This window comes from Lycium ferocissimum, chromosome 5 (genome assembly GCF_029784015.1).
Source record: "Lycium ferocissimum isolate CSIRO_LF1 chromosome 5, AGI_CSIRO_Lferr_CH_V1, whole genome shotgun sequence".
Classification (NCBI taxonomy): domain Eukaryota; kingdom Viridiplantae; phylum Streptophyta; class Magnoliopsida; order Solanales; family Solanaceae; genus Lycium; species Lycium ferocissimum.
In genome coordinates this window covers 38,939,761-38,964,968 of record NC_081346.1, presented here as the reverse complement: position 1 = coordinate 38,964,968, position 25,208 = coordinate 38,939,761, and the positions used below count along the sequence as shown (strand labels likewise).

General features: G+C 34.6%; 1 protein-coding gene across 10 annotated transcripts; it reads left to right on the top strand.

The window, feature by feature from the left end:
* Positions 1-836: 836 nt before the first annotated feature.
* On the top strand, positions 837-24,419 carry LOC132056793 (WPP domain-associated protein-like). Of its 10 annotated transcripts, none has more exons than XR_009414945.1 (7): positions 865-1,145; positions 1,980-4,718; positions 5,770-5,896; positions 6,425-6,526; positions 7,119-7,197; positions 9,572-9,674; positions 11,748-12,161. XR_009414945.1 is itself a non-coding variant. In XM_059449143.1 (6 exons), the coding sequence occupies exons 2-5, from the start codon at positions 1,993-1,995 to the stop codon at positions 7,182-7,184; spliced, it is 3,021 nt and encodes a 1,006-aa protein (XP_059305126.1). In that variant the 5' UTR covers positions 864-1,145; positions 1,980-1,992; the 3' UTR covers positions 7,185-7,197; positions 24,121-24,419. The 10 variants fall into 10 exon arrangements, 3 of the variants coding, with proteins under 3 accessions (XP_059305126.1, XP_059305125.1, XP_059305124.1); XR_009414944.1 differs by having other exon boundaries at positions 866-1,145; positions 9,575-9,674; XR_009414948.1 differs by lacking the exon at positions 5,770-5,896 and having other exon boundaries at positions 837-1,145.
* The last annotated feature ends 789 nt before the right edge of the window (positions 24,420-25,208 follow it).

Genomic DNA, 25,208 nt, shown 5'->3' with positions numbered 1-25,208 from the left:
GATGATTTATAGCTACACAAATATCTATAACTTATTTAAGACTACATATTTTAAAAGTTTTTTTTTATTTAACTCCGTGCCAAGTGAAACACATTCACATAAATTGGGTCAGAGAAAGTTTTTACATAAATTATTCAGGAAATATATACATTATTTTATATCAGAAAGAATATGAAATTAGAATAATAAATATTAGTAATATATAAACTAAACAATTTAAAGACAATATTAACCTTCATATAACAATATAAACTTTTTTTAAGAAGTAAATATATATTTTATATAATTATACTAAACATTCAACAATAAATAATCACTGCATTATAGTGTATTAATTATTAATTTGGGCATTATAATTCCTGTATTACTAACCCCTAACCAATGGCTTGATTGGGGGGCGATTAATATATTGCAGGGATTATTCTTTTTCATATTTTATCTCGCATAGAATAATATAATGATTTTGCATTTAATGCGAGTATTATTTAATATCTAATATCGCCCAACGAACTATTTTCTTTATACTCTCAATTAAATACTATATTATCTTACGCGAAATTTCATGTCGGGATCAGTTGAACATCAACCAAACAGGCGCTATGTATTAGTATTATTTTATTTATTCTCGCATAGAATAATATAATGATTTTGCATTTAATGCGAGTATTATTTAATATCTAATATCGCCCAACGAACTATTTTCTTTATACTCTCAATTAAATACTATATTATCTTACGCGAAATTTCATGTCGGGATCAGTTGAACATCAACCAAACAGGCGCTATGTATTAGTATTATTTTATTTATTGTGCAATTAACAATTGGAAATTGCTTTTAGTAATTGACGTATTAGGACTTTTTTCCTTCCAACTTCACCCGCTTTCTGAGGGGAAAAAACCCTTAATCAACGCTCTAACAGCGACTCAAAGCGATGGTGATTCTGCAAATAACGTTTCTTTCAAGTCTCATTTCTTTTCTATTTGTACTGCTAATCTTCCTCAAAACCCTAAAATAAAGGCTGACACTCCAATGAGTGCTACTTAAAAGCTAAACACAGTTGGCATAATTTAGCATTTAACGGTCAAATTTGGAAATTCTATTGCTTCAACGACAATACAAAAATAGGGTTCAATTTCTTTCCTTTGTAAGTTCACACATTTAAGCTTCTTCTGCATTACATTACTATTACTATTACTATTGCTTTACTTGTTAGTTTTTATCTCTTTAAATTCACACATTTAGTTGTAAATTTTCAACACCTTTTTCTTTGTTGAGCTTGTTTTGTTTGCTGAACTTGTATTAGTAAAAGCTAAAACTTCAGTTAATTATTTTAGTGTATTTTGTTTAGTAGTTTGTTTAGTAGGTATGTCTTTGTGATTGTTAATTTGTGTAACCTATTTGGTATTTTTTCTTAAAATTCATCATTAGTTTCCTTTTTTGTTTTGTTTATAGTCTCCTTCATGCAGTGGCGGAGCGAGTTTCACTAAGGAGTTCAAAATATGAAAAAGTAAACACATGAAGAATCCAAGTGGATTCAACATATACTATATATACATAAAAAAATAAGTTTAACCTTGTAAATATAATATAATTTTCCGCCGAAGGGTGTTCGGATGAACCCTTTGGCCCTACTTGGCTCCGCCCCTGTCTTCATGTCATGACATTGAAAATGAAAAATTTGACTTTTTTTTTTCCGTGGAGGTGCAATTATCCATTGCTAAACAAAGAATTCAGTATTTACAAGTAAATAAGTAAAGCGTAAGTAGGTTTAAAGATCAGATGTATGATCAAGTGTTTTCTGTTTCGTGTTAGAAATTATAATTGGTATTATGTCCAAATATTTAGGAAATTTGGCTAAAAGGATTGCTTGTTACTAATATAGTATAGTCTATCTTCTTCTTTCCCCTTTTTCACTTTGATAGTTGAATTGATTATGTCAATAGAGAGGAAATGAAAAAAAATTGCATACTGTGTGCAGATATGTTTACATTATGGATACCGTAGAGGTGTTAGGGAATGGAGGAGTTGGTGATGGGTGTGGCGTAAGTTCATGTCGTGATAATGCTTATGTGGGAATAATGAATGGTGGCAAAGGAAGTGAGATGTTGGGTGATGAGATTTTGGAGGACTTTGATTTGTATTGGGAAGATATAAATGAGCGTTTAACGGTTTCGAGGATGGTGAGTGACTCACTTATTAAGGGAATGGTAAGTGCTGTGGAGCAGGAGGCGGCTGAGAGAATAATGGCTAAGGAAATAGAATTGACCAAAGTAAAGGATTGTTTGCAATTTCATGATGTGGGTCTGAGTAAAACTGAATCTTTGGGGTCACGCGTCTTGCAGGATGAGCTAGAAAGTTTGAATTTTCAGAAGCATTTCAGTTTATCAGATGTTTTCCGGGAACATGAGAAGATGAGAGAGATTTCAGGTGGACTAAGAAATTCAGCAATGGATCAACTCAAGAAGCTGAAGAAGGGCATTGATAGGGTTAGAGGCTCCAATTCTATCAGGAGGATCGGTTCTGGTTCAGAGTTGGTGGGTCTGGGTGGCATTTTGCGAGAGCAAGAATCTGAAAGTTGGGTTCATGTGACCAAAACAGTGAAGCATCTGAAAATGACCATGGATACAATTTTTACACGTATGGATGAAATGGTACAGTTATCCAAGGCATCAGTTGAGCGGTGGCAGGAGGAGCATCTGATTGAGGTGGAGGTTGAGGCCATGGTGATGCGGAATCTGATCCAGAGTATGCAGGAAGGTTTTGAGGACAAATTGTGGGATCAGTGTAGTCAATCTTGTGATGCTCAAATTGAGAAATTTAATGAGATCTCTAGTCTACGAAATGACTTAGAGGTTATTTTGAAGTCAATGTCTAGTATAGAAACAGGGCGTCTGACTTCACATGGTTCTCAGGATGTTGACTACTTTCACCGTAAGATGTCAAGCGAGCATTTGACTTCTTCAAAATCTATTTCGGAGGGAAATGGGAAGGTGGAGGGCTCAAAAAGCGATATACCTGAGAAGTTTGAAGCTGCCACATTGAAACACATGTCGCAGGAGGAAATGGTGGACTATTTTAATGATATGATGACAAAGATGAAGAGAGAACATGAATCCATTCTGGAAAGGAAAACTGATGACTACTTTGCTCTAAGAGCTGTATATCTAACTCTGATAGGAAGCGGGTCTGTTGTGCCGCAAAAGAAAGATCAGGGGGAATTTGATTTTCTTAGAAAGAAAATCCCAGAAGTTATAATGAAATTAGAAGATATATTTGTAGAGACTGAAAAGTGTCCTGAATTTACTCAAAGAGCTGCAAATTTGAATAACTTGAAGGAAAGAATTGACACCCTTGTTTCTGAAAATCGTCAGCTAAGAGACTTGCTTAGAGATAAGAAAAATGAAGTAAGGTTTCTGTTGTCCGAAGCCTCTGCTGCTGCTGAGAAGAGTCTGCAACACTCTTTGGCTGAAGAAAACATGCAGAAGCAGATAGGAGATCTCAATTTAGTGGTGGAAGATTCACAGATTTCAGCTTCAGTCAGGGAAGAAGTGTATAAATGTTTCCTAAGGGATCTCATTAGAAAGAAAGGCAGCGAAGCTGATGAATCAAACATGGAGTTCCATATTATGAATGACATTTATGATATTATTTTGGCAAAAGCTTACATTAATGCCGAAAGTACTTGCAATTCTGAACTTGAAGATTCAGAGTTGGAGTGTCTGATAATGCAAGGTCTTTATGGAGTGATTTTCAGTGAAGGAATCAAGGATTCTCAGGACAAGCTCAAGGAATTGTACCAGGATTATTTGAATGAAAATGAAAATCGGATATTTCTTGAGATGAAAGCTATTCAGAAGGATTATGAATTAAAATTGGAGGTTGAGGAGAAGGAAAAACTAAAGCAAATGATTTATCTGCTGGAAAGGTCAGTGGATGAAAAGGAAAAATTATCAAGTGAGGCGTCAACTGCTCTAGCAAAGGAGAAGGAAAAATTCGAGTTGGTAACTGAAGTTGCTATTCAGAAGGAATATGAATTAAAATTGGAGGTTGAGGAGAAGGAAAAACTAAAGCAAAAGATTTATCTGCTGGAAAGATCAGTGGATGAAAAGGAAAAATTAGCAAGTGATGCATCAACTGCTCTAGCAAAGGAAAAGGAACAATGTGAGTTGGTAACTGAAGTTGCTATTCAGAAGGAATATGAATTAATATTGGAGGTTGAAGAGAAGGAAAAACTAAAGCAAATGATTTATTGGCTGGAAAGTTCAGCGGATGAAAAGGAAAAATTAGCAAGTGTCGCATCAACTGCTCTAGCAAAGGAGAAGGAACAGTTTGAGTTGGTAACTGAAGAGCTCAATGCTGTGAGAGAACATGCAAGTAGGCAGCAAAGATTAGTTTCTGAGAGCAATATGGAATTAGAGGCGGTAAAGGTTCAATTAGCAGAAGCATTGGAGCAAATTGAAGCAATGAAGGAGGAGATCCGCAGGTTAAATCAAAAGCTTGTAGACAAGGTGGAGGAGTTAAAAGAAGCCGATGACAAAGCAAAGATGGACCTTGTTGTTTCTGAAGAGAGGCAGTACATTTTGGCCTTAAATGAAACCAAAGAAATTGAGCTAAGAAAGCGTATGGAAGCAGTAATTTGTAGGGTACATGAGTTGTCAAAAATGCTTGAAGATTTTGAATGCAGGGTGAGTGGCAGTCTGGAGACAAATCAGGCTAGGTATGTGTTTCATAATGGAATTAGTGTATACCTTTAAAACTCATACTTTTCCATGTATTATTTGCAAGTCCTATCAAAAATTTTAATTACCAAAAAGTTCTATCGGCAGACTAGAATTCCAAAATGGGTAAAAGCCTGATAAAAGAAATAAACGATACTTGAATAATCCTATATTCCAAAATGGTTAGATTTATAGTGAAACTATGGAAATGTGTAATATTTTTCTTACCTCTATGTTTTGATAAAGCGGATGCACCAGTTGTCACCAATTTCAACCCTTTCTGTACCACTTGTTTCAATGTTATCAAAAAGAGTAGTAGCTTCATTTAGAAACCTTCAGGACAAACTCGTAGGTCACAAGCATCAGAACATTTTCTTTGACACATCCGGTAACCTCCTTTGAGACTGATGCTCCTCATCCTCCAAGATCCTCCGCTCTATCTTTGTTTAACGCATCAACCCCAGTGCACTAAGTCTACAGAAGGACCAGACCACAGTAGGTCTATATAGTACGCACTCTTACCTTGCATTTCTGTAAGAGACTGTTTTCGCGGATTGAACCCGTGGCCTACAGGTCACATGACGGCTAAGTCTTCCGGTTGTGCCTAGTTTTCCTCACCTGTTTACTGCACCAACATGTGCCCCAAAAAAATTCAGCATTAAAACATTATGCTTTTTTTGTTGTGGTTTATAAGCCTTTTTCCTATGGTTAGCTTCTGTTTTTTGTCGAGGCATCGAAAGGCAGGTATAGAGGTGTTGGCTTAGGTATTGTATAGTAAGCGGGAGTATATTTAACTGGATTAAGCATCAACACCATGTTTTTATTTTAGGTTGGCTTAATCATTGTATACTAATAATGATATACAGTGAGACACTAGTTACATGTGCAGTTTTTATTTAATTGGCATAAACACACACAGGGGCAGACCAACTCACACTTGTACACACACACACACACATGAACTTAGGTTAAGCCAGAAGATAAGAATTCTTGAAGTTATACAATGTGTTGACTTGCCTACAGCATAATACATCGTTCCAATACTTTCAGGTTGGATCATTCATCGTGTCAGTTGAATTCTCTTGTTAAGAAGACCAATTCACTTAGAAGAACAGTGCTATTGTACCGGCAGAGGCTTGAAAAAAGATGTTCAGACCTTCAAATGGCTGAGGCTGAGGTAATGACCTGCATTTATTAGGCATATGGATTAAAGCCAGTTGGAGTATGTTATTTACGTGCGGCCTCCAAAAAGAGATGGCTGACTTAGGTTAATTGAAAATCCAACTCTCATTAGTCGTTGTGATCCATGCCAAAGTGATCAAACTATACAGAGGCAAAATAAGCAATTGTATGGACATCAAGATAAATTTTCCATTTCCATCAATTTCTATTCATTTACATGCTATACAACAACAACTAGGTCACAATCCCAAACTAGTTGGTCAGCTATATAAATAATTGTATCCATACCATTTCATTTGGATAGCTATGAAGATATAGAAACGCCTAAAATTGTATTTTTCCTGTATGTTTCTTTGGTTATGCACCTTCATAGTAGTTTCTGATAAAAGCATTTTCATATTAGTGAACTCTGCAATGATTTCAAGTATAAGTTACAAGCGTAGTACGTAATCAAAAACGTGCTTTGATATATCCATGCTTCTATACTTCGCCTGATATTTCTTATTGTTTGGTCTATATTCAGGTTGATCTTTTGGGAGATGAGGTCGATACACTTTTGCGCTTACTTGAAAAGATATACATCGCACTTGATCACTACTCACCAGTTTTGCAGCATTATCCTGGAGTAAGTCAAATCTTCTGTTCAAAGAAATCTTATTTAACTTTCCCCTTCAATACAAGTGTTTTTGGGTTCTCTTGATTTAACTTTTAAGCAAGTAATCTGTTTAATGATTATCTCTAAGGTTGCAAATACTAAAAATATGTCTAAATAAGGCTGCTAGATTGAGAAACTGGCCTTTGCATCCGAAGACAGAATGTAGTAGTTATCATGTGGAGACTATTAGTAGCTGCAATTAAAATGACAAGTGGGATAAAAGACTTTTCCCTGCTGCTAGTGAACAAATTCCAGGAGATGGGTGGGATTGGGCGCTTGGGGGGTTTTTTGTGGGGGCGGGGGGGGGGGGGGGGGTTGGGGAAGTTTGACAAATTTTGCTCAGAAGCTTGTATTGCGAGGGGTACACATTGTAGAGACTATCAGTAACTGCAGTTAAAATGACAAGTGGGATAAAAGACTTTTTCCTGCTGCTAGTGAACAAATTCCAGGGGATGTGGGGTGGCGTGGGGCAACAGATTGACGAATTGCAGTTTCCCCTGAAGCTTGTATTGTAAAAGGTACAAATTGTGTGTTGTTTACATATTCCTTTTATTCAATGCAGATTGTTGAAATTCTTAAGCTGATCAGAAAGGAATTATGGGGAGATTCTGCTAAATCAGTGAAGTGATCTCCTACATAAGGTAATTTCTTTTGCTATTGTTTAAATTTATGTGGTGGTATTGGAAACAGTAGAATATTGCTTGGTTGCTATCAGTTAGAGCACCAGAACACTGGAGTGTGAAATTTCTATACAAAGAGTACATATTTTTTTTTTTTTTTTAAAAAAAGGATATACAAAGAGTGCATATGTGTACTTTTATTTGCTGAATAGTTATAGTTTTCATCTTTCAAACATAAGGAATAAGGAAACAACTACTGTTGAGTTATGTGCTACTTATTATATCTGCAGTAGCTCCAACATTAATCAAGCATTCACTCCTATATATTGGTAAGAATTGTTGAGTTGTGCCACTTGTTATATCTACAGTAGCTTCAACATTAGGCAAGCGCCACCTTACCTATTGCTAAGAAATGGAAAGAAAAGAATCTTAGTTAAATAACTGCCCTCCAATTACAATAATATTTCCCTTAGCACTTCTTTTTGATTGTATATTTCCATTCATCACTGATTAGGGAATGCAATGGGAGACCATACCTGGTTTTTGCCCATAGTGAACATAGAACTTTTTGGGAAAACAGAAGGATAGTCACGGTGTATTTATGATGAAATGCTAGATGTTTGTAATTGGAGAAAAACAAATTACCTAACACATTGTTTGATGCTTCCTAGCAAGACTGTTTTTTTGATGAAGTAGTAATTGTCTTCATTAAATGCCTCAAGAACATGCATAATAGTTACAAGATACAGAAGCAAAAGAAAACCTGTTTGCTCCTTTTACAAAAAAGGCTGTTTTAAGATCAGGGAGCTAACGAAGTACAAAAAAAATACATGTGAATCTACAGGGTATATATTGGCCCAATTATATAGATAGAAGAGACATTTAGCCTTAAGAGAGTGGTTAGGAGTTGATAGTCCACCAAAACAGTTTATATTCCTTTCATTCATTTCATAAGCTCCGAAAAATACCAGCAGGTATCATCTTCCGGATTTTCTTGATGGTGCTGTCAACTTTCCAGCTGCTCCATTCAACCTTCCAGATGCTTCCTTGCAAGACTTTGATATCAATAATAAACATATTTCATCTAATTCGTGGTGTTCTTACGTGGAAACTTAATGAACGAGTGGTGTTTTCTTGTGAACTTGAATTCTGCAGGTTTCACTCTGTGCTTAGAGATTATGACAAGTTAGTATATTTGCAAGCTATTCCCTGCAATATTAGAAGAGTCCTAGACCTATTAGATTGTCATTTCTTCCTCGAGCCAAGATTCAGACAGGTTTCACTTTGAGCTCAGAGATTATGTCAAGTTAGGATATTAGCTAGCTACCCTGCAGTACTGGAAGTGCCCTAGACCTATTATAGATTGCCATGTCTTCCTCAAGCCAAGATACATAATGATTTATGAAATTCCATGATACCCAAAAGGAAATCAGCTATTTAAGAAGTGAACTTCCCTTTAGCTATATTTGCATTTAGCGTATATGATGGACCTAACACATGTTTGATGCTTCCCAGCAGTACTCTGTTTGATGGTTATAATAACCATAGCTCATTCAATTCTTGGTTATCTTAAGTGGAAACTTAATGAAAGGTTGGACTCTCGGGGGCTTTGGTCTTGCGGTAAGAGCATATCGCATGATGTCTAGGTTAGGTGCACATCACAGTTTGAATCCTGCCACAGACAAAAGCCTGTTATTTAAGTGGAGAAGGGTAGAGGAGCGGCCCATTATCTACCGAGTTTCAAACCATGCGTATTGGCCCTCGAAGATTACTCAGTTATCATGTAAAAATATCTTAATTAAATATGGTGTTCTTTTATGAACTATGAACTCCATCAGGTTTCACTCTGAGCTTGAGATTATGACAATTCAGGACTTTATCAAGCTATTTCTGAACAAAGAAAATTGCATGTAGCATATAAATCCAGTGAACAAATTTCAGTGGCAGCTAGGACATGAAAGTAAGACTTACTCTTTGCATAAAATTTTAGACTATACAAAAGACAAAAATATGAATGATATCAAGTATTTTTAACATTAAAGATGCTGCATCTTCTAACAGATTCAGTGTGAAGATCGAAATCTTAAATTTCCCAATCAAAATATAGTATAATTATGGAGTCAAAAAGTCTTTTACTTTTCTACAAAACTTTTTTTTTTTTTTTTATGTATCTGGATATTGCTTTTTTACTTCTAATGATTTGCCTGTTTAGAAGTTCTAAGTAGCATAGTACAAAAATAGTTGACCGTCAGTTTTACCATTGAACTCTTCAAGTGAGTCATTGTAGGAATGTATCACTTTTCTGCAGCATTCCTGCTTACAACTTACAAGTATCTTTAGCTCATATATAGTATAGCTCATTAAACTCTCTTTTCTTTACAAACTAAATCACAAGAAGGTGCTGGTGAGTTCTATGCTATGTTTGGTGAAAGAGGAGGATATGAGGAGGGGAAGTAAAAGGAAGTAAAACAGGGAAGATAAAAGCTCAACTGCTCAAGGTTAGCTTTTCAGCCCCTTTGAATTTGGATGGAATAAAGTACAGTACATCTCTTTTCTTCCCTTCCACTCATATTAACTTATTCAGGACAGAGCATAGTAATAGTTGTTGTTCTAGTATCATTCGTTCTTTTTACAACCCCAATACACAAACACCAAAGATTATGTCCAATTTGAAGCGGTCGCAATTGATCCCTCGTTAGTGCTCAAAGGTAGCCAAGTGGTCAATAGGTCAAGTTTTACTGCAATTACTGGAAATGTGTTTGGATAACATCCTTTTAAGAGTGGGTATGGCTTCAACTGTTCCCGCAGCCTGTCAATGAGTCAATCATCAACATATTTTAGTTAATGGGCACCTGAAATCTTTCTACAGATAGTGGGGGTATCCACCATGCGCTATGCCCTCTGAGAATAGGAATCTGTTTTCTGAAAGATCCTGGCTTTCGTACTTTGGTGGGTCTCCGAGATGCTATCGGGGACCTATGTTAGACCCTAGAAGCTAAAAAAGGCTATCCGGAGCAATTGCAATAATCGGGTTTATTGATTATCTTGGTATTGTAGATGCTATCACGCATACAATCATATTCAATTCGATGGAATTGTTTGATCTTAAAGGTGACTGCATTGGCCTTTCCAAATTGTAGTCACAAACGTGTCAAATCTCATAACCCATATCTCCGTGTTGTAACTGCCTAATTCTTGAAATAAAAGAACTGATGGTTCTTTTAACACAAATAGTAGAATTGAAGTCAAAAGAAAATAAATACATAGAAAGAGGAGAAGTCCAGAATCCAAAATTTCTGTGTAACATTTAAGGGTTGCTTCCAATTTCCAAATACTATTGACCTTGCTACATGTGGGTAGGTATAGCACCTTGCTTTTAACCTGCCAGAAGTTCTCTCTATCCACTCAATGCAGGATAGTTCCTCCAATTACCCTTCGCATTGTCATCCCGAAATAACCATTAATCGTGCCACTTTTACAAGCTAATACAAGCAACAACATACCCAGTGAGTTTCGCTGGGAGGGTAGAATGTACGCAGAACCCCTACCTTGGGAGGTACAAAGGCTGTTTCCGGCAGACCCTCGGCACAAAACTAATAGAGATTCAGCAACAACCTTCATATTATCTTAAGATAGCCCTTTAGATTAGTCAAATACTACTACATTGTTTATGTTAAAAAATAATCTAAAACTGCAACAGCTATGCCTTAATCCAAAGCTAGTTGGGCTCAGTAAGGTGAATCCCCAATATTTATTATGCTTCTCTTTTGTTTGATAGGTAGTTATCTATTATGCTTCTCTTTTGTTTGATAGGTAGTTATCTATTATGCTTTATTTATCATCTGCTTCATTCCAATACTAAAAATTCCGCCTTTTAACATAAACTCAAGGTTCTCTAAGAAATGCTTGTAGTAGCTTACAAGCTAATACAAGCATTTCTTGAAAAGGTTAGTCTATCATTTATTAATATATCAGCACTAAGATAGTGCTAGTTAGTTCTCCGGTGGTACGGCTGAGGTGGGCGCAAGCTTGCTCGGGTGACACTGTTATTTTTTTAAAACCAAGGAAATAGTGCTGGTCAGTACAAAAGAAGGGATATACCATATACCCCTGTACAAGAGAAACATTCATTTACAGAAGTGCTATTGCCGTAATTGAAGTGGTCTATTATTTTATTTTTTTGATAACAACATACCCAGTGTAATCCCACAAGTGGGGTCTGGGGAGGATGTAGACAACTAGAATCGAACACACAACAGAGGTTCTAGTTTGCCCCGCTTGAACCATCAACACAAGGAATCGAACTGGTCATATTCCACCAAAAAATGTAATATTACACTCTTGCTCTCGGGAAAAAAAAAAAAGTGAGCTACGCTATAAAATATGCAAATTTGCTTTTGGAATCAAGCTCGTCACTAGTTGTCCATCTTTGTTTAACTCGTACTACTTTTAAGAGAAGTATACTTGTGGAACTAAGCAAGATATTGCAGTATAGACTTATCTTAATTTTCTTGTGACCTTTTCTTTCATAAATAACCTCGTGGGTGCTTCCTGTTTCTTCTGTTGAACAGGTAGAAAGTTCAAAACTGGGAAATTTTGTTTTTCTTGGTCCTAGCAGATGAATGTTGGCTACCATTTGAAGTCCACTGTAAAGCCAGAAGATCCAGTTAGTAACAAAGACAAGTTCTATTTCCTTTAGGAACTTGAAATAGGGGAGAGCTTTAAAAGCTTCCATTATACCTGCTTGTATATGGCTCCATTTTTTTTTCTTGCTGTGCAAACTAGGTACATCAGGTAGGAAAACCAAACACCCAGTAGCTGCTTCTGTGCATTTTAGATATTTTAGAATTTAGGGTCTTCAACACGTTTGCCAGCTTTTCTTGTTCACAGAAAGACAGAATATACAAATCACTAGTGCAATGAAAAGAAAATCTATGTTTATTATATTGGTTGCTCTGATATATATATTTATGAGACAAACTATATAGATCTTTTCTTGATTGTCACTGATATTGATGCTAAACTGTCTGAACCTTCGTTTTTATCTGTTCTCTTTTGTAAAAGTTTTAATTGGGTTAATTCGATAAGTTCACTTATCCCCCTTGACTTTTCTGGGCTTATCCTAATTATGCCCTTGTATCGAAAACTTGTCTAACCAAGTAGCATAGCACAGGCACATTACTAAGATTATTTTGAAAAATCAAAGAATAGAAAGTGCATAATCAGTGTAATCATTAATCATACACCATGAACAATATTTGTCATGTATTGGTGGTTTTCTTTTTCATTTTCAAAGTGATTATTAAGTCTGCAACAACAGACATTGGAGACTATTTGATATCGAAAGTAGAAAAATGGAAACTTTAGGTGTTTCACATACGATGTACCACAAATATCTTCCATGAGCTGCGTGCGTATATGTAAATGATAATGTAGAGCTGTCTCTTGTTTATCGAATCTTAACTGCAAAATACTTTCAACGGCTATAATATTTTGGCTCCGATTAGCTGTACATGCTTCTCAAGCACACCAAAATTTAATGAAATGAAACAATAAAAATGTGCCATTTCTGTTAGATTAAAACAAGATCAGCGCATAAGTTAAGACCAGATAGAAACATATAAATATGTTAGGTTTATACTACCATATCCATTTGTCTATCGATATGAAAGCATTCCTGGTGCATGAGATTATATCAAAAGTCTTATTACCGTTTGAAATACTCAAATCCCAACTCTATTTATGCGTAATACATGTTACTGTGCCAGGTCAGATCTGTGTGTCCAGAAGGCACACGTGTTAAGTTGAGGTGTCTAGATGATCACTTGGCAAGTTTAAGTGCCAAACTGACAGTTGAGGCTAAGTTTAAGGAGATCCATTATCTCCTTATTTATTTACTTTGGTGATGAAAGTTTTTAGCATGATGATAAGGAGGACAGAAGGTTTTGGATGGATAAAAGGAATGAGCTTTGGAAGAACTGGTGGTGATAGTGTGACTATTTCTCATATTCTATATACTGATGATACCTTACTGATGTGTGAAGTAGAGAGAAAGCATTTGTTGTATCTCGGAGGGATTTTACTAGCTTTTGAAGCCGTCACCGGGCTAAAGATAAATCTGACAAAAAAAATAGTATTTTCAGCATTAATGTAGATGAATGCATAGAGGAATTTGCTGACATACTAGGATGTAAGGTAATCTTAGGGCTTCCACTTGGGGCAAAAAGAAATGATCCTAGTACGTGGGAAGGTATTCTAGACAGGTGTAGTAACAAACTCACTCCATGGAAAAAGCAATATTTATCCTTGGGGGGCAGGCTGATACATGCCTACTTACGTAATGCCTATATTTTCAATACCAGTTGCAATATTTTCAATACTAGTTAGCAGTGGAGAAAAAAATGAACTCTATTAGAAATAAGTTTCTGTGGGATGGTAATACAAGAAAGAGAAGGGTTCATTTAGTCAAATGGCAGATGGTTATGAAAGATAAGAAGGATGGTGGGCTGGGTGTGAGGAATTTAAAGCTTCACAATAGAAGTCTGTTATTAAAATGGTTGTGGAGGTACTGTATGGAAGGTAATGAAGTTTGGAAAGAGCTGATAAATGCAATCCATGGAAAGTAGGATGAATGGAGAAATGTGAAGGGTGGATTATGGTAGACATATGTAAGTTTTGGGAACTGTTACAGTCAGCTAACAAAACAATCAGGTCAAGGGGAGGTTTCCTGGCCATGGAAGATGTTATGGAAGACTAAGGCTCCTACTAAAGTAGCATGCTTTGGGTGGATTGCTACAAGGGGGGGGGGGGGGGGGGGCATGTTTAACACAAAATAATCTGCAAAAAAGGGGTTTTATATTATGTAATAGATGTTACTTTTGTCAAGAAGATCTAGAAACAGTGGAGCATTTGTTTTTACATTGCAGAGTTGCCAAACAGTGCTGGGAATTATTTTTAAGTATGTGGAATTACATGGGTTATGCCTCAGAATGTGAACGGTTTATTTCAAAGTTGGCAACAACACAACATCATACCCAGTGGATGGAAATAAGGCTTGTTTTGAAGGACATAGACCTCCTATTTCTAGAATAAAATAAAGTTGTTTGCAGAATTTGTTCTTCTGGTGTAGAAGTAGTTCAATAGGCAGTCTAGACCAACTAACGGACTTTCTAGACTTGTTAGGAAGGAAAGTCTAGTAGTTTGTTTCTTTTTTGTGCTTTCTGTTTTGTTATGTAACCTTAAGTACCTTCTCGGTCCCCTTTTAATAAAACTTTTACCTTATCAAAACAAAAACAAAAAAGGTTTGTTTATGTATTTTGCCTAATTTTAATGTTCATGGATTAAGCATCATTTACATCGTCCAACTTGCTTGATCTCAAGTTCTCAGTTTGCTCAATTCTCTAATATATATATATATATATATATATATATATATGTGAGACATAATTAATAAGAACCATCAATCCATAAGACATTAATCTATCTAGTCGTCTGGGAGGATTCACCCATTTTGACCCCGGACCCGGAACAAAAATGCCTTAAAAAAATTTTTTTTGAACCAAAATACCCCAACAAAAAAAAAATGTTAATTATTTAGCGTTAAAAAATACGCGCTTAAAGCACTTAATCGTAACGGTCATTGCTTTAGCTTTAGCACAAGATTTTTGCGTTTAAAGGAGTTGTCTTGCTTCCCTATAATGCGATTTTTCTTTGCGTTATCTTTATAAGCCAGCGCAAAAAATCTTTGCGTTATACTCTTCAAACATAAACCCATCGGCTCCACCACCGGGTCCCTCATTGGTTTAAAAAAAAAAAAAAAAAAAACCGCCATTGACGGAGAAAAAGAGGTGGTCCCACTTCCAAAAACGTACTTTCTATTAAATTTCATCCGAAAAGTTTAGATTCTCAGATATTCAAGTCGAGAGCAAGATTCTAAGTTCAAATTTTGAGAAAAAGCGGGCGTAGAACTCGATTAAATAACTCGCAAAAAATCTTCGATTAAGGTTTTTTACTATGAACTTTTGTTATTATTTTGTTATATACATTATATTCTAAGCATGCTTAACATTTAATCCTTGCTATGTTTCAAAAAAAAAAAAAATTTTTTTGTTCTTTTTGGATAAGGCGTTGGCTTTTGCTTATTCCTAATTTTTTTTTTTTTTTTTTTTTTTGGTTTAATTCAATATTTGTTAAATGTTTATGAATTGTTAATTTGTTAAATGTTTATGAATTGTTAATTTGTTATATGTTTATGAGTTATTAATTTGTTAATTATTTATGAATTGTTAATGAATTATTAGTTTGTTAAATATTAATTATGAATTTATTAGTTGTTAAATATTGTTTATGAATTGAAAGAAAATTGATTGGTAATGAATTATTATGTTGTTAACACTTTGATTGGATGATTGTTATGTATTATTTTGACATTTTTCGTATTGTGTCATATTGTATAGGACCAAATCAATGGTTACATAAAATAGGGCCTTTTCGTTACATAAAAATAATATTAAAGTAACAATCAAAACAAACATTGTATTTAAATTTACAACATAATATAATACAATAGGTAACAACCATCCGAGATAAGTTGTAAATGATTATGAATTGTTATCTATATAATTTTAAAAGCGTGAATATATATATGTTAAATAAAAAAGATTATCTAAAAAAGAATAGTTAAAGTTCTTCTTTTCATAAATACATAAGTTAACGATAAAAATGTAAAGATTATCTAAAAATAATCAATCAAAACAAATATTGTATTTAAATTAACAACATAATATAATACAATAGGTAGCAACCATCGTATAAGTTGTAAATGATTATGAATTGTTATCTATATAATTTTAAAAGCGTGAATATATATATGTTAAATAAAAAAAGATTATCCAAAAAAGAATAGTTAAAGTTCTTCTTTTCATAAATACATAAGTTAACGATAAAAATGTAAAGTATGTAGAAAAATATGTGGTGTTAATTTAATATACTCTTTTAGTCTAATTTTATCGTAGTTGTGTTGGTTATTTGGTCAACTAAAAATATATCACATATTCAAAATAGAGGTTAAACAAATATTCTTCGAATTTCGATTCTCAAACTAATTAACTTAACAAGTCTTTGCCATCACATATGTGTCCTTACTATTACATATTAAATTTACTGCATATCCCATGTTAATTATTCACAAGATATAATACTACATAATTCACATATTCCCTACAAATTATTGATTAGTTAATATAATTTATCTTTCATTTCAAGAATAATGACTAATTTAGTTTTGTACAGGCCGGTGGTAGCTTCGGGGACTCACCTACGTTTACGCGCGCTCTTGTGGCCGAGATACCCGGTCGTCATCACGGCCCGAGCCGAACGCATACATGGAGGAGCGTGATAACGTTGATTGGGCGGCGTTACGCGCTTCATTAGTCGATGAGCGGCTTTGCGAGGAATTTAGAGGACCGTGATTCTGACTTCGATGAGTTTTTGATCTAGGTTAGTATTTAAAATGCTTATTTGTTCATTTAAATTATATATATATATATATATATATATATATATATATATATATATATATATATATATATATATATATGTTACTCATTATTTAGTAATATTTGATATTTTAGGATTCGGCGGCGGTCCTGAGCGACCCATTCATGCGCATTCTCGTCGACCGCCGAGGCGCAGGTGTCTTCTCGCCGAGACTACCGAGGCGCATGTAAGTTTTTTACTTAAAACTACTTTTATTCAATATAAGGTAAATATTTATTTAATTTTTATAACCTTTACTTGACCGAACAAGATCTCTCGTCCTTTGAGACTACCTCATATTCACCACCACACCCATCACGAGGAGCCTATAGACCCATCTCGAGCCTACTACTCAGCGCCCGTTGACACACAGGTTTGATTAAATAAATAACGTTAATGTATTCAATATAAATAAGAAATTGTACTAATTATTATAAGGTAAATATTTATTTAATTTTTATAACCTTTACTTGGACTTCGAACAGCATCTCGTCCAGGAGACTACCTCATATTCACCACCACACCCATCCGAGGAGCCTAGTACCCATCTCAGGAGCCTTCTCAGGCGCCCATTGACACACAGGTTTGATTAAATAAATAACGTTAATGTCTTCAATATAAATAAGAAATGGTACTAATTATTATATATTTTTCAGGTTCATCCTTCGGCGCCTGAGGTGGTGACTCCAGACGAGGAAGTGGTTGAGTCTCCGGACCAGCTCGGCCCTCGAGGTTCGAGCGTGCCGGCCGGAACAGATCCCTGTTGGGGAAGAAGCACGTTCTAGTTAAGGGCGCACGGGCTAGGGGAAGAGGAGATGATCGTGACTTGGAGCGTCCTGGGTTATTAAGAGGAAGAAGGACGATGGAGACGATGGCGAGGGCGGTGGGGATGGCATGAGCCTTAGGCCTAGGGATAGTCTCCGGCATACTACATGTGGGACCCATCCACGATAGTGTATATACATTAGTGTTATACAATTTATCGTAAATATTATATATTTTTTGCATATTTATACATATTATCTTAGTTTTTATTATTGTTTATAGTTTCACATCCTAAATTGATAAAAAAAAAAAAAAAAAAAAAAAGGTGACACGTTCGAAATAAAGTTAAGGATTAATTTAAAAATAAGACGAAACCCTAAAAGATAAATAACGTAAAGCTAATGACTACAAGTCTTCAAACAAAAAAGGACTTCGAGCACTTTTCAACCACTAAACGACAATCCAAAGTATTGCGTATTCTTTATGTATTGAGCCTATCTTATTAATTGTACAAATATAAGTAGGGTTCTATATAAAATATTGAAGTTTCGGAGTATCAAAGCATGATTAATATACGGCTAAACTACGTAAAAAGGAGTGAAATGGAAAATGGCGGACTACTATATAGCAAGAAATAATGCGCTATAGGTAAAACCCAACTATCTATAGCGCAGTAAAATACTGCGTTATAGGGGAGAGAAGACAACTCCTTTAGCGCAGTAAAATACTGCGCTAAAGCACTTAACGGTACCGTTACGGTTAAGTGCTTTAGCGCAGTAAAGGTACTCTGGTAACATTTTTTTTTGTTGGGGTATTTTGGTTCAAAATTTTTTTTTTGAGGTATTTTTGTTCCAGACTTTTTTGACCCCACACCTGTCCATATAGTTCTTTTGCTAGGGGTGTACATGGACCGGGTTGGTTCGGATTTTTCAAAAACCAAACCAAATCAATTGTATCGGGTTTTTAAATCGATAAACCAAACCAAACCAACAAAAGTCGGGTTTTTCACTCTCGGTTTTTCTCGGATTTTTCGGGTTAGTTGGGTTTTTTCGATTTTTTTTTTTTTTTGGTTCAATACGAAGCATCTTATAATAGCATTTGCTTGACCAAAAATATCTTACCCTTCTATTTCTAATTATGTAAAATGAAAAATGTGTGGTGAATTCATTGACTCATTAAATAAAAAATTCATAACAATTGAATCAAATAAGTATAGAACATGCACGTGATGTATAACTATAACAATCAAACAAAATGTAGTAACAAACAACTTCAATATTGTTCCGTAAAATGAGTTTTAGTTAGCTTTTAAACATTTACTTAAAAAGCCTATCGCTAAATGAACAAAAAGATTATAACTCAAACTTAGCATTAAGAATTAATTATACACCACAAATACTTACAAGGAGAATTATACAAGAGGTGTTTGTTAGAGGTTCCCAGCGGACAACACTCACAAAAAAATTGGATGAGATAATTTTTTACCCTTAGTCTACCAGTTTTGTTTATTGTTTGAGTTGTTTTGATGTGATAAAGGCTAGTTTTGATCACTGCTAGGCTGTTCTGCCATATTAGTGTTTTGACATTGGACAACAATAGCTATTTGTAATGAAAAAGTCTTTTAATTGCCAAAAAAGAATTAATTATACAATCGGATGTGTACCAATTTTAAACGGATTGCATTGGACTAATCAATGCTTAAAAGTGATAAAGTTATACACGTATTTATAAATTATATATGTATAAAAATATTTATAAATTGTATATATTTAATCGGTCTCTTTTGACTTTTTTTTGTTAAAACCAAACCAAACCTATTATGATCGGATTTTTTATCCAACACCAAACCAAACCAAACAAACCACTACTCGGTTTTTTTTTTTGGTGGTTTTCTTTAATTGTACAACCCTTTACGCCAATCATTTTCTTTAATTACTCAATTCATTTTCATCATAGCCATTGCATTACTCATCCCATTTGGCCCAATGTTCAATTTGTATCTCATACTCTAATTCAAACAAGTTATGATTTCTACTAGCTTTAAATGAAATTCAAACAATTTTTCCCTGAAATCAGATATTAGGATTTGTCTAGTCTTAAATTTTCAGGCACTAACTTTTGAAACTAAGCCAAATCATTGATGGTTTATGGGTCTTCTTCTCTTCAATCCGGCCACAACCCTTGTTTTCCTTGTCTATTGAGATTTTCCCTAGTCATCAACTTCACAGAAAGAACTGCCTTAACTTTCAAGTAATGTTATAATATTTTAATACCTCATTGCAGGCAAGCTGCCTCATTTTCCAGAATACTAATTTCATGTTTTATAGACACGTACCTATAAGTATCTTTTAAACAACCTAATCTAATTTTTGTTGCTCAGCATAGAAGTTAAACTCAATAAAACAACAACAGCGAGAAATAGTAGAAAACACACAAAAAATAGATATACCCAAAATGTTCTTATCAGAAGGCTGAATGATTCAGATATCATCATAAGAAGTGAAAAGTTACAAAGGCAATGGGCCAGGTTCCCTACATCAGATATTTAACTTTTTCTTGCGCGAATTGTCCTTCATTTGGGGGTAGTCTTTAATTTTTGTCCTTCAAATTAACCCTATTTTTTAAACACTAAGTTAAAAAGGTTCGAACGCAACAAGAAAAATAAAAAATTCTTCGCCCATGCTAAAAGATAATTTGAGATTTAAGGGCAAAAGTTAAAGACCACCAATTTGAGGGGCAAAAATTAAAGACCACCCCAGCGAAGGGCAATCCTGCAAATTGCCCGATGTTTGAACCACGTCTTATTCATGTGAAGTAACACTAGCCTTTATTCGTACTTGCTACTAGGGGTGTACATGGATCGGGTTGGTTCGGATTTTTTAAACACCAAACCAAACCAATTGCGTCGGGTTTTTAAATTTATACACCAAACCAAACCAATAAAATTCGGGTTTTTCAACCTCGGATTTTCTCGGGTTATTCGGTTTTCTCGGGTTTTTTTTCGGAATAGTCTTGATACAAAACATATAACTTTTACTTCAAATATTTCTTTAGTCCTAGTAAGGTACAACTATATAATTAAGGTGTTTCTTAAGAAAATAACACAAAATGTGAGAAGAGTAATAACATTGTATTTAAATATTTAACAAAAGCTAATAAAATCGGTTAAAATAAATATTGCTAATTAACAAGCCATAAAGAAAATGAACATAATCTAAAAATATTAAGTCATGCTAAAATAAGTACGACTAATAAGTATTAATTACATGATGAGAGAAAAAAAAAACTTAAGTTATGTATTTTCACTCTTTAAATCAATTATGCAAAACTAAAGAATAGATATCCAACATTATTGTTATTCCTAATGGTAAATTGAATTTCTTTTGTTAGCATTAGTGTTGAGTTGGTTTTGGTTTGGACTTTATTTGAGTTACTAACATCCATAGGATATAAAACTCATGGGCAATTCGCAGAATTGCCCTTCTTTTGGGGTGGTCTTTAAATTTTGCCCTTCATATATGAAATTTTTAAATTTTGCCCTTCGCTAAATCCCATGGGTTTCAGGTTCGAACCCCCACACAGTCAAAATTTTAAAAAAAATTCGCAAGGCAGAGTTTAAATTTCGCTATGCCCCCATCGGCATACACTTGTGAAGGAATTAGCAAAGTTATGCCGGACCCGGCATACTTATGCCTTATGGGCAGACTTGGCATAAGTATGCCGGTTCCGCATAACTTTGATAATTCCTTCACAAGTTTATGCGGATCCAGCATAAAAGTTTGCCTTTAAAAGTATGCCCCCATCGGCATAAACTTGTTAAGGATTTACCAAACTTATGCCGATGGGGGCATACTTATGCCTTATGGGCAAACTTTGCCTTGAAGCATATATATGTATTTTTCAAGCATATAAACCAAAGTTACATGGAAAAGTATTATCTTTTGCAACCAAATGTCCATCCCGAGATACAAATTCACACTTTGCCTGGCAATACAAAGTAGTTAGCAATTGTTGATAGACTTCGTAAATTTGGCATTCAAGTGCCACGATTGCATCTTGTGGCGAGACCCAAGAAACATTTTCCCATCTTTATTTTGAATGCTCCATCACAAAAGGACGTGTATGCATTGTTGGTATGGCCGGGTACACTAGAAGAATAGGGAAATGCAAAATGAAATCAAATGGATCTCACACATTGCTAGACACAAATCGTGCCACGCTCCATTACTTGCTTTTTGCATTTTTGGTATGCTAGTGGCATTGGTTTGGAGAGAAAGGAACCTACTCGCATTTCAAAATACTCGGTTTCTTCCGATAGACTTTGCAGAGAGATTGCACAACATATTCACATCCAAGGCAGGAACAACTTCAAATGGCAGAGAGCTCTTGCTGCTATGAATTGCTATCCCTAGCTAAGTGTAGTTGATTGAAACTGGTTTTTTTTTTTTTAATGTAATAGTTGCTCCTAGTTTGACTTATACAAGTTAGTGAGTAGGAATTTTACCATGTACAGTTGAAGGTCAGCTTTAACTTTGTCTTTGTAAAAGTTTTTTGGATGGAATAAAATAGACTTTCAACCAAAAAAGAAGAAGTTTGCCTTATAAGGCAAAGTTTAAATTTGTATGCCCCCCCCGGAGACTTTTAGTTATGTTTAACTAAAAGTCTCGTGAGGGGGCAGTTTTTTTTGTCTTGAGGGGTAGACTTTTAGTTATCTGGATCCGGTATAACTTTAACTTTTTCTTAAAAATTGTATCTTTGGATCGGCATACACTCCCCCCGCCTTGCGAAATTATTTTTTTTATTTTATGCCGAGCGGGGGTTCGAACCCAGAACTTCATGTATTCGCTCATCTTTCCAAGCAAAGGGCAAAATTTAAAGACCACAAATATAAAGGGCAAAATTTAAAGACCACAAATTTGAGGGGCAAAATTTAAAGACCACCCCAAACGAAGGGCAATCCGTGCAAAAAAATGAAACTCATTGACGTTCAAAATTCTAAGTTCAAGCTTAAATAATATGATAATAGATAAAAAAAACTCCGAAAAAAATTAAGAAATATTTATAAATTACATTACAAATAAATATTTTTATGTATAAAATATTTTAAAAATTAAATACATGTAATGTCGGGTTGGTTTGGTTCGGTTTGACTTTTTTTAGTTAAAACCAAACCAAACCAATTATGATCTGGTTTTTTTTTCAACACCAAACCAAGTCAAACCAAACCACTAGTCGAATTTTTTTCTCGGTTTATCGGTTTGGTGCGGTTTGTCGGTTTACGTTGTACACCCCTACTTGCTACTATAATCTATCCACTTCAATTTGGACTTACGTGCGAATCCTGCAAATTGACATGCCCAAACAAACAAAACGTCAGTACATTCGGATAAAATTAAAGTATTTCTTGTCTATCACAAATAAAAATTGACATAATTCTCCTAATTGCAAGATATTTCCTTCATAAGTTAGTCAATTTGACAACAAAAAAGAATCTTCTCTATTTTTTTTTTCCTGTTTTTTTTTTTTTTCATCAGAGTTAAAAGGGCTTTGGTTGAATAAGAAAGCAACTTTACGACATAAATTTTTAAGATCGAGAAATTTCATGAAATAGAGGGACAACATGTTTATTATTTTCATAATAATAGTCCTACTTTATCATTCACAGTCTACTTGACCAAGCTTGAAAATCGACTCAAATAAGTGGTCTTTCCAAAATAAAGGACATTATTTCTAGTCAACAGTATTCGGTGTTCCTACCGAATTTTCTAAGCAGTTCACTTTTCCACCATAAAACTAGAAATAAAGAACTGTTTTTTCGAAATAAATTAATAGTCTGTTTGGCCAAGCTTCTAAAATCAATTTTGTTGAAAAGTTCTTTTCAAAAAAGTATTTTTGGTGAGAAGCAATTTGTGTTTAACTAATCAATTTAAATAACAATTTTGAGCACCAATTAGTGTTTGACAAGCTTTTAAAAGTTCTTCTATATTTTTCTGGGAAATGCTTTTCAAAAAATACATTTGAGGCAGAAACCAATTGTCACCTACTCCTAGCTACGAAAAGAAGGTAATATACTTAAGAAAGAAGTGAAATTATCCATTGGAAAGTCATAAAAAGCGTTACAAAGTTGAGGCAGAAACCAATTGTCACCTACTCCTAGCTACGGGACTGAGTCCCCAATGCTCATGTCTTGTTCATCAACTAACTACCTTCTACCTCATTGTCACTAGCGCTTCTTCATAGCACTACGCTTAAAAACGAATCCTGCAACACAAAGATTAATTTCTGGTTAGTGAAAAACTATAAGCAAATATCTGAATCACACAATTGAATGTGTAAATAAAAAAATTAGTCCACATGTAAGATATAATGTTTGTCGCAGCTAGCTTATTACACTAAGCGTACTCTTCTAAAATGATTATTTACATATACTGACAGTGTTAAAAAGTACATTATTTGTATAATCGAAAATGTTGTAGGAAATTTGTTATGCACCTTCTTTTTTAAGTTATTAATTTCAATTATCTTTTCGTTAGGTGACCAGATAGCATAATTATTCTTTTACTAAAGAAGTTAAACTCATGTTTTCTTCTTTAATTTCCTACTGCTTTTTGACATGCAAGTAGAACTACTCACGTTTCACAGTTGGTGTTCATGGAGATAAGGAAGCCAACTTTGATCTTGCAAGCATTCGGCATTTGGCTAAGGAACTTGCCTTGAACCCCAGCAAAGTTCTTGACACGAGCCTGAAGGCATCTGCAGATAGCCTTCTTATCATCCACTGACTTCACACTTTGTGCCAACTGTTGAAGCCCACTGCAACAAGCGGCTTCGCGTCCTTCCCCATGGCGAAGGAGATGCAGATCGCGGCCTTCATGTCGACAGTGCCACAGGGAATGGCTGCTTCATTGATCTGAGCAAGAACAAAGAGGATGGAAAGGCAAAGAGCAACTGAGTACAAAAGGTTCTTCACGGTTTTTTTTTTTTTTTTCCTCTTGAAACTTTTTTAAGCTGTTTGATTTGATTTTGGAACCTTTTGAGAGTTGTTTTGAGTTGATGAATTTGGTGGATGGGGTTTTAAGGGTTTATATAGGGGAGGGATTGGAGGAGTTGATTTTTGAGGTCTGGGGATGTTGTGTCTTCCAAAAACATATGGTGATTGGAGTCTGCAATATTAGTGTGTGTGTCTCGTTGGGATTTGTTAAAATATTGATGTTCTGTGTTTAGTGTCTAGGGCTTACAATACAAATTATCGTGTTTAGCGTCTAGGGGTTACCAATTATCGAAAGTATAAAGTTGGGTGCGGATATGTTTTTACCTAGTACACTCTTCGTTCATTTTTACTTATCACATTTTATTTTTCGAGAATCAAACTACATGGATTTTGACCAATTTTTTAAGATGTATTTTTTTATCATATTAATATGAGGATAATTACAACTTATAGTATTTTTCGTATAGCTTTTTAATTAATATCTAATTTTTAATTTTAAAATATTAAATTAATCTAATTCAATTTAGCTTCGAAAATTAATCAAATTAATTCTCGATAAGCGATGTGATAAGCAAAAGTGCACAAAGGGAGTAATTAATACTACTACTTACATTGTTGTATGTGTTGCACTTTAAATGAATATAGTTTAAGAAAAAAATGAAAATCTTATTTGTGTCTAAAATAAGTCATAGATAGTTATGTGACTATAAATTATCTCACAAAGGGTAGAATGTTAATT